The 10,715-nt window shown below is 31.3% G+C and overlaps 1 protein-coding gene and 1 long non-coding RNA gene across 2 annotated transcripts; both read right to left on the minus strand.

Annotated features, from left to right (window-relative positions):
- Window positions 1-450: 450 nt before the first annotated feature.
- Window positions 451-6,682, minus strand: LOC129907446 (uncharacterized). The gene is made up of 4 exons (XR_008771032.1): window positions 6,516-6,682; window positions 2,312-2,771; window positions 1,720-2,248; window positions 451-1,656 (listed from the first exon to the last, which is right to left on the minus strand). It is a non-coding gene; the product is annotated as an uncharacterized LOC129907446 (long non-coding RNA).
- Window positions 6,683-6,801: 119 nt separating this feature from the next.
- On the minus strand, window positions 6,802-9,745 carry LOC129907444 (uncharacterized). The gene is made up of 3 exons (XM_055983685.1): window positions 9,267-9,745; window positions 8,942-9,201; window positions 6,802-8,872 (listed from the first exon to the last, which is right to left on the minus strand). The coding sequence occupies exons 1-3, from the start codon at window positions 9,329-9,331 to the stop codon at window positions 8,457-8,459; spliced, it is 741 nt and encodes a 246-aa protein (XP_055839660.1). The 5' UTR covers window positions 9,332-9,745; the 3' UTR covers window positions 6,802-8,456.
- Between the last annotated feature and the right edge of the window lie 970 nt (window positions 9,746-10,715).

Genomic DNA, 10,715 nt, shown 5'->3' on the forward strand with positions numbered 1-10,715 from the left:
ATAATTTAAATTGATAATACATATTAAAACAAGTTTTAAACTGCATCACTTTGAGCTAGAAAGTAAATAAACCTAAAAACTAAAGATGAAATTCAAAGGAAGGTTGATAGTTTTTGATATAGCAAAATGTTAAATGTTTTCTAAAATTTTATTATTTTTGTCAAGTTTTAAACCTTTTATTATAAGAAAACTGTTAAAGACACAATACCAACTTATTAATAAAAAGCTCGAAAATTGAAAAAAAAAAATCTTAAAATAAAAAAAAAGTTCAAAATAACATAATTACAATTTTTTTATTATAAAAATTAACATTTCTAGAATCAATTGTAGAGTGCCCTGTAATTAAAAAAAAACAAAATCTTTTTTTAGAAACAAAGGTTATAATGATAAAGCATAAATTGCTCTATTATTATATTAATAAAATAAATAAGAGTTAAGTGAAATGTTGCAACATTGCGTAAGAATAAAAAATACAAAACAAAAATGTATTCAAGTTTTCAAAACAAAATATTCTATTCGACAGCAATCACCTAGGAAACAAGAAAAAAATATTTTAAAAAGAAGAATACAAAAAAAAACAAACATTTCCAAAGAAGAATACAATTTTAAATTTTAATTCACACGTGATTGCCACATTCGTCAAATTTAACTAAAATCGAAATCACTTTTTAAATTTGATGTTTCATTATTTTGTACCTATGTGTTTAGTTTACAACGCTATTACTTGAGAAGATGCGAATAAATATTTTACACATTTTAGAACTTGTTTACTTTGTTTCTGACGGTTATGTAATTTTCGTTTTGAAAAAAAATTGAAATCTGAATTAAATTAAAAAAATATTAAATGTTTCTCGACATCATGTTCCGATGGGAGAATTTTATAACTTTTTTATATTTTCCTTGTTTTTTTTTCGAAATGTGTATTTAATTTCCCATTTTTTATTTTATTTTAAAACAAAAACAAAATAAGATCTTAGAAATCTAAATTGTTTAATTACAAAAAAAAAAAAAATTTGACTTATGGGTAACCGTGGTTGTACGTTTTTGTTTTTTTTTTTATTATTTTTTATAAACAACTTCCATTTCTGCTTATACATCTTCCTATCTCTCTCTATCTACAAAGCTAAATAGTGACATTCCCCCCCAAATTGAAAATTTAAATAATATTCCAATATTTAAATAATATTCCAACATTTTGGTGACTCCTTCATTATCTGATTATTCCTAGTCCCCCACTCCTGCCTAAATCATTCCAGGAATAGGTCCGCTCTCTTGAACCAGACGGCGCTTCAGTCGATTGAATTCATGATAGTACTATAGTTTTTATATACAAGGCTGTAGATAAATTTTTTGAATACTCAACTGAATAAGCGTCAAGCTGTGGTTTTCCTTCCAGAAATGCAGGTGTCCTCAACTCTGCTCCTTTTCTTTTGACCGCCTCATTAAATATGAATCCTCGGTCAGATAGCACTATATCTCCTGGTTTAATGAAGTCCAAGAAACCCGAGTTTTCGGCAACACACTTGTCACTGGTCCTGCCACCATATCCTTTTGAAATATAGCTAATGCTCCCACTTGGAGCTATTCCAATCAAGTATTTGATGGTTTCGGAGCTCTTATATGACGAGTAAGTTGCCGCTCCTGCCACTGGATCTCCTAGGGAATCAAATTCGATGTTATTAGAATACATTTTGCTCTAGCAATTATTATATTACTTACCGGACCTCTCTATTCTGATTTCAAAGCAATCTATAATCACCGCTATTTTATCGCCGAAAAGATTTTTGAAGCTGAACGGCGTGAAGTATTTTCTTGCGTTGATATCAGGCCATCTGATGAATGCATTCATCTCCATATTAAAACTAGGATACACTCATGAAATTTTTTTGACGCTGTTGGCGTCGAAATTCCACAAATGTATCCAAGTAAAGTGAATGGGAGATATAGTCGCAACTTCACCAGTGTCAGGATGAGCATCTGAAATTTATTTAGATTTTTAGCTAAACAATGTGGATGATTGGGTTCTATGGCATAAAAAATAGTATTAAGTGTTAAAAAAAAGGCAATCCTGAAAAATATTTTGTTTTGTTGTCATCATCCCGAAAAAAGTCCATCCCCATTTTCTTAGCTGTAATCTCCTTTTGTAACTCTGCAATTTTTTGATCCTTCATATCCAGTTTATATTGGGCTTCTTTTAGTTTCATTTCGAAAATTTCGATGTCAGCCATGCACAGTTCAGTTTGAATTACTAAGTAAATTTAAAAATTAGTAACTTAATTTTGTTTTACATTTTATTAACAAAGATACCAACCTAGAGAACTATGCGAGATATCCAAAATTTCAACTTCCGTTATATCCTCCAATTGGATATCTGTTTGAACTCCTATAGACTTATATGTAGTCGTTGAAATTTCAGGATCAGTCATAACAGACTTATCCATAGTTTTAATGTCCAAAATTTCAATTTCTGTTATATCCTAAAATTGGATATCCGTTTGAACTTCTCTTGCAATTAATTTCCCTTCGTTTTCACGAAAGTTATTTCGTTTTGGCGAACTAATTGCGTCGTCTATTCCCACGTTAATTACCGCTTCAACATTTTCTTCAAGCACACATTCTAGGGGGATATCATCAATCTCCTGTGTTGAATTGAAGGTTGATGGGGTGTCCAAACAATTAGTCAAAACGTTGGTCGGTTTTGGCAAAGTTGCCATGATGTTATCCGAAATATTTTCTTCAAGCACACATTCTAGGGGGATATCATCAATTTCCTGTAATGAATTGAAGGTTGATGGGGTGTCCAAATAATAAGTCAAAACGTTTGTCGGTTTTGGCAAAGTTGCCATGATGTTATCCGAAATATTTTCTTTTATAAACAATAAAATATTTTGTATATAAAGTCAAGTCACAGAATTAAATTTTCAAAAATTACTCAAGTTGAATTGTTTAAATAATAATCGATGGCTAACTTTATCAGATAACATCAGTTTTAAGTTTATTTTCAAACTTTAGTTTTAAAATAGAAAGAAAGCTGCAACGTTTGTTGAAAGGAATACAATTTTCATTGCTCTGATTCAGGTATTAATTTCGTTAGGCTTCGAAATACCGAAACCCAAACAGTACATGGTGTTTGTATGAAGAAATAATAGCAGAATGTTTGGTTCAATTGAGTTATCGTGTTACCTTTTATTTTAAAGATAAAACTTTGATTGAGTATTGTGGGCAGGTGGCTTTAAAACTTTCAACAACGTCAAACACAATACACAATTGCAGTAATATAAATATAATGGTAGTGTAGAGAAGAACACTTCTGGAAATCATTTCAAAAATATTTCATAAGAACAAAATTTTTATACGTACTAAGCACTAATTATAAATCTAATGAAGAACACAAAACTCCAACTGGTGAATCCTATTTAATTTGTTTCTTGTTCTTCATTATTTGTGTAGTCAGAATGTTAAATATCAAGGGGCACGGTAGTGCCCAGCCAAGTTCTCTAGCAACTTTGGCACTACACCCTTATTTACAGGAAACAACTCAGGCCATTTTCGACCCCCCTCTAACTTCCACACCAAAGATGCTAGAAATTTCAAACTCACTACATTTGTTGAGCTCGTAAAAACCAAACTCCTCACAAAATTTCAGCCTCCTACGATGAGTAGTTTCTGAGATATAGGGCTTCAAAAATCGCAAAAACCGTAACTGACTCACTGACTCACTGACAGATCATCAAAATTATGGAGAACTTCCCGATATCGTAGAAACTTGAAATTTTACACGGTGATAGGACTTGTGGTGTATACAAATTAAAAAATCGAAAATTTGAGATTTTCAATTCAGGGGGCGTGGCATCCGCCCATTTCCGCTGAATTTTCATCATATATTATAGAGCACTTCTGATTATCGTAGAATCTTGAAATTTGGTAGAATAGTAGAGATGGTAGTTAATACAAAGGAAAAAATTTAAAACTTGAGAATTTCAGCCAGGGGGCGTGGCAACCGCCCATTTCCGCTGAATTTTCATAAATTATTATAGAGCACTTCTGATTGTCGTAGAATCTTGAAATTTGGTAGAATAGTAGAGCTGGTAGTTTATACAAAGGAATAAATTTAAAATTTGAGAATTTCAGCCAGGGGGCGTGGCAACCGCCCATTTCCGCTGAATTTTCATAAATTATTATAGAGCACTTCTGATTGTCGTAGAATCTTGAAATTTGGTAGAATAGTAGAGCTGGTAGTTTAAACAAAGGAAAAAATTTTAAATTTGAGAATTTCAGCCAGGGGGCGTGGCAACCGGCATTCCCGCTGAATTTTCATCAAATATTATAGAGCACTTCTGATTATCGTAGAATCTTGAAATTTGGTAGAATGGTGGAGCTGGTAGTTTACACAAAGGAAAAAATTTAAAGTTTGAGAATTTCAGGCAGGGGGCGTGGCAACCACCCATTTTCACTGAATTTTCATCAAATATAGAGATTTTATATTCTACAGCCATACCTTGCAAAAAGTAGTGAAATCACAACAAAAACATTACTGTTAAAAAAAGAGCCAAGTTCTCCTATGTTGAAATTATGCTGGCACAAAAAGTACTGAGATGTAAAAGTGTACCAAGTTCTAAAGTTTGGGTTCAATTTCGTATCAATAAAATTTTGATTGTTTACTTGGCAATTTTTGAAATAACTTTAAAAATCGATAATAAAGAAAAATTGTCAAGAGAACAATCAAAATTTTATTGATACGAATTTGAACCCAAACTTTAGAACTTGGTACACTTTTACATCTCAGTACTTTTTGTGCCAGCATAATTTCAACATAGGAGAACTTGGCTCTTTTTTTAACAGTAATGTTTTTGTTGTGATCCAATTTATTTCATAAACTTAGCACAATGAATGAACAAATTATGATTTTAAACGAATTAATATTCCAACATTTTTCGACGATGTTAACTATTGTTAACAATAGTTAACTTTCATCGTTCCTAAATGAGAAAAAAGTTACAAAGTGTAACATCGTGACATCACAACATCGTTCCTAAATCCATCAGTGTTGAAGTGTCAAATAGTTACATTTTGTTACTTTTTCCAACTCAGCTCCTGGACTTGAGTTTCAATGTTAATCTGTCAAACACAACTAAATGGGGAAGAGAGGGGATGATGTGAGAAGAGAATTTCTGGTTTGTTTCCATATTTGAAATTATTGAATGCATATTTTTGTTTCAATTTGCTTAGAATTCATTTAAAAAGAATTATTTCAGTACCAAATTAATTCTTTCTTGTTTATTCATTCATAAAATTAATCTCAAAAATTTTTGTTTTGACAGATCAACAAAATGTAACATTTAGTCGTTCCTAAATCAAAGTTGACATTTTGTAACAAAATCTAACAAAAACAAATAGATACAATGATGTTTTTGACATAACAACAATAGTTAACATTGTTCAATAAAAGAACGGACCACAGCAGTTACAAAGCTTGGTCGAATATACGAGGAAGCCTACCTACATGTTAAAAATATCATCCCTAAAAAATTTAACACGATAAACTCAGTTGTTATTGCCATGTTCAAAAGAGAGATCCTGAGAACACCGTAAAAAAGCAATATTATACAACGTTCCAACACTAAGCAAGCAAAAAGGTTTGTCAAAAACACCAGGTACAAACAAATGCAAAAATACAGAAGTCGACTCGGTGAATCCCACAGGCGTATCATTAGTGTGAAGCAGATACGTGGGAGTTATGATTCGTTCCACATCGAGATCATAACAGCGGCGAGTAAAAGGAAGAACAAAGTACGAAGAAAGAAAATTGTTTCCGTTTGCAACAGTTTGCAACGTTTGCGCCGTTTCTTTTTAGTCTTCTTTTTGGGTTTTGCTTCTTTCAGTATGGGATTGAATCCCAAGTGCAGGGTCAGAATCCAGTCTGGATTTAATCGATCTTTGCGAGCAGCACATATGCCTGAAAATATTTATGAAAATGATGGTGACTGTTCCATAAGGTAATGTTGTTTTGCTTACCCGAAATGAAATGCCGCGAACAAATGTGCGCATTTTTCAAACTCATTTTCTTGAGTTTTAGAGCATAAATCCAAAGATTTCTTCTCTCTGTTGTAAGCACTTTTAATGCTGGAAACCTCTGATAAACGTTGGGAAATATAAAAAAATTGATTCCTCCTTTTTTTAAATAGCTATTGCTAAATAGCTATTGCTAAATACAAAATTAATTTAAATGAATTAAAACTTTTTCTGAGCTTTATCTTTTTGTTCTTTTTTAAAAACAATAGCTCAGAAAAAGTTTTTAATTCATTCGTCATTTAATTCAAAATTGTGGCGAAACGGTTGTCCGCAGAAAAAAAGTTTCGAAACAAACTTAAACTGTAGTAAATTCTTGATTGGTTGTAAAAAAAATCTTTCAAATCAAACGTAGTTTGGCAAAGATAAGGCCAGTTAAAGGACAAGAGAGCAAAAATCATAAAAACCGTGGTAACTCGAAAACGGGACGAAAACGAGAAAATTACCTCTTAAGTTTTTCGACTTAAAATGACTTCAGGAATCCATGGTTTTCATTTGGGGCGGTGACTGTGGAACACCCTGTATATGTATGTTTTTCTCTTCAATTAAGTTAGATAACATAAAATAAATAAATAAATATTTTTTGTTTTTACATACGAAATTATAATAATAATTTTTTGGATTTTAATTAGTTTTGGTAAAAAAAACAATACATTTTATTTCATTATTATAAGTATGTTAAAGATACTCAATAGCTTATTTAGAAAGGTGATCGCGATAAACATAACAAATTATTCCTTATAACAAAAAAAAACAATTTAAATCTTAGACTGCTTTAGATATATTATTACTGAATATTGAAAATTAATTTGAAGGTATGGAACGAAAAAAGAAAATAGTGTTACAGATTTAGAAAAATACGCATAGTTTTGAAAAGTAATAATATTCTAATAGAAGGTGGATCGTTTGCTGTTATATTACGTATTCCATACCCTCATACTTCTTGGAATCATTGGATCACATAATTCCAATAGAAAATGATCTTCATAAAAATTAAGTAGTTTGTTTTTTATTTCGCTTCCCAAATGAGTCGTCTTTATGTATTTTTATATAGGGTCAATGTGGGTAAATGTAAGCAATTTCATGTCTTTTTTTTCTTTCGACTTTAGATTTTTTTATGTTTTCACGGAACAACTTGAATGGCATCTTCAAATGCAAAAATGAAATGATGGCAATTCTTCTTTATAAATATAAACAAATATTTCCCAAATTGTTTACATTACTGTCAAATATGGCATGTTTACAAATACCCCACCATGTTTGTGTTTTTTTGCAAATTCGGGGTAAATGTAAACGGTGGTTTAAAATTTAGAATTTCCTCTTTATCATATGGATAACAACTTGAAAAACGTTCAAGAAGGTATTTGACAAAAACTTTTTCAAATTCCAATAAAAGTTTTTGTTTTCTTCCTTTGATTCTTTATATAGGCGCCCAATATGCATCCTGAGCAGCTCTGAACGTCATATTTTTCGTTTTTTTACGTCAACGACCGATTTTGCAACATCATCTACTGAAAATGATGGTGTTGGCTACTTTAAAATGTGACTCCGCGGCACTTTAGCAATAGTAATTGACTAAAAATACTTTATTTTTATTAAAACCAATAATTTCACCAAAAATGTTTGTTTATATTTACCCCCAGAATACGTTGTTTACATTTACCCATTATGAAAAATATTCTGGGGTAATGTAAACACATGCAAATCGACATAAATGTCCTGTATTTTAAAATTTGCTTGTATCACATAGAATCTACATCAAAATTAAAAACAAAAAAGTATTTGCAAATTATACTGACTTAATTGAATCTGCAAAAATATTTAATTTTTCTGAAAGACTAACGACTTGTTTGGCACTTTAAAAAATTATCTTTCACGGAAAATACGCTCGTCGAATGAATTCTCTCTTGACAGCAATGAGCTTGACGTATAAGTTAAAAGATACATGCGTCCGCGGTTTGTACTTATGTATGCATCAAATAGATTTAACTGAAGCTTGTTTTGAGCCATATTTTCATTTACCCCTGTTTACATTTACCCACATTGACCCTAAACGAAATCGCATGATGTCCATACACCAAAAAACAATGGGATTGTTTTGAAATGTGGAGTTGTCCTTGCACTTGATAAAAATAATCGTCGTTTTTTTTTAGTACAAAGTATCTCCGCTTTTCTGAAGATATTTTAGTTTTTTCTTTTCAACTGCATCGCTTATAGTCAAATTTTGATTGATGATGGGCATTTGACTTCACAGATGCCATCTTCGCCTACTAAGCCGCCTGGTGTTGCTCCACATATGGTCTTTAGGTGGGGAGTTTTTTGTTTCGTTGAGCCGACAAAAATGACAATACTTGTTTCTGACGTTATAATATAAAAATTTCTTAGTGTTAAAACCAATTATTGTTGCTACACCAGGATGAATATTTAGTTCCATATGATCTGTGCGACCATGCTCCATCCGTAACTACCGTAATCAACGGCTTGTCGTCTTCGTCAATATTTCCATTTTCATAAGCAATCTTCTTTTCTTCTTCGATTGCATCCTTCATTTGATTCTCGGCAGACTGGATCCATACTGCTTTTGTCTTGTTTTCAAATTTTCGATATGATCTCGGGGACATAAACGGAACGTTGACAGCTTCAAGAACACGTTTAGATTGAGTGTAACCATTTCCAGCTAACATTGTTCCCGAAACGATTTCCTTGTGAATTTCTTCACTTGATTTTTCTTCCAGATCGCTCGTAAACATATTGAAAACCATGTTACACATATTGCACTTAAATATAAGTTTAGAATTTAAACCTAGTTTGAATTAAAGAAACATTGGGTTGACTTATAGAATAAATAAATACAAAAGTTTTAAGTAGGTACCTTTCCGGATTTCTTGAATAAGATTTAAATTTAGAAATGTGCAACCAAAATTGATTCTATGCATGGAAATACTTTTTAATCCATTGAGAAAACTGGTAAGATTTATAATCCGTCTACCTTCAGGTAAGAATGTAAAATTATTTTCATTGGGTTCGATTTCGACGGGTATTTCGAAGTTTTCAACGCCCTGTGGTTCTACATCAGTTGGTGAAGTAACCGTTTCAGGGTGGCTCGCAGTAAAACTTTTATTTATTCTGTTTCTGTAACAATTAGATTTTTTATCAACAAAGGTAAAAGATACAAATTTAATACGATAAGGACATACCCCCTTCCCTTTTTTCCCTTTTTTGCTCCGAAAACTCTTGATAAACGAGTTGGATTAGAACTCATTATTCTTCAAACACAAATCAACTAGATACGCAAAATATTGTCTGTATCAATAAAATCAACACAAATTGATTTCAAAATAGTTTCCACTAAAACACTTGTTATTTTAATAAAAAGACACAATAATGCTAGCACTTTTAAAAAACGTCCCAATCGCGGCCAAATATTACGAATAATGAACTTATTTCTATCCCAACAGTTGTTTTTTGCATTGAAAATGAAATGCACCTACACAAACATGACAAAAGTCACAGCTTCTGCATAACAGGTTACATAACCCTTTCCTGTATCTATTTACTCCTCTCTCTTTTTCGCGAAAAAGTATACCTACATAACTCCTTGAAGGCGCATTGGCGCTAGCCATCCTCTTTTTTTATAAAAAAACGCTATTAATTTTTGCTTGTTTTTCATTAGATAATATGTTCTAATTATATGTTTGTTTATAGTAACTACCTTACCTACATATGTAGTTATGTACTAAAATAATTTACATTTGGCACACAAAAACAAAACAACTACATATAGTATATACCTCCTACCGCCTATTTAAAAAAAAAAACGAAAATTTAGATTTTTGTATTATAATGCGAATAACATTACAGACCGCCTGTCTTTCCAAATTTTTTTTCATAGAAAAAAGTATATCCATACAGTTGCTCAGAAGAATACCTAACATGCAACATCATAAATTTATGAAAGAGATAAATAAACCAGTTTAAAAAAAAACAAAAATACAAAAAAAAAACTCGTTTATCCTATTCCATATACCTACCACGCAACACCAGATACCATTGGTCCGTTGTTTTATTGAACAATGTTAACTATTGTTGTTGTGTCAAAAAAAATCGTTGTATTTGTTTTTGTTACATTTTGTTACAAAATGTTAACTTTGATTTAGGAACGACTAAATGTTACATTTTGTTGATCTGTCAAAACAAAAATTTTTGAGATTAATTTTATGAATGAATAAACAAGAAAGAATTAATTTGGTACTGAAATAATTCTTTTTAATTGAATTCTAAGCAAATTGAAACAAAAATATGCATTCAATAATTTTAAATATGGAAACATTTAGTTGTGTTTGACAGATTAACATTGAAACTCAAGTCCAGAAGCTGAGTTGGAAAAAGTAACAAAATGTAACTATTCGACACTTCAACACTGGATTTAGGAACGATGTTGTGACGTCACGATGTTACACTTTGTAACTTTTTTCTCATTTAGGAACGATGAAAGTTAACTATTTTTAACAATAGTTAACATCGTCGAATAAAAGAACACATCACATACATTGCGAACGTACGAGAGATCTATTTTAATCCAGTCATTTTAGATTTGGTTGTATGGAGCAGTGGCGTAGATAGCTTTTCGCTAAGGGGGGGGGGGG

The sequence above is a fragment of the Episyrphus balteatus genome, chromosome 1, assembly GCF_945859705.1.
Source record: "Episyrphus balteatus chromosome 1, idEpiBalt1.1, whole genome shotgun sequence".
Classification (NCBI taxonomy): Eukaryota; Metazoa; Arthropoda; class Insecta; order Diptera; family Syrphidae; genus Episyrphus; species Episyrphus balteatus.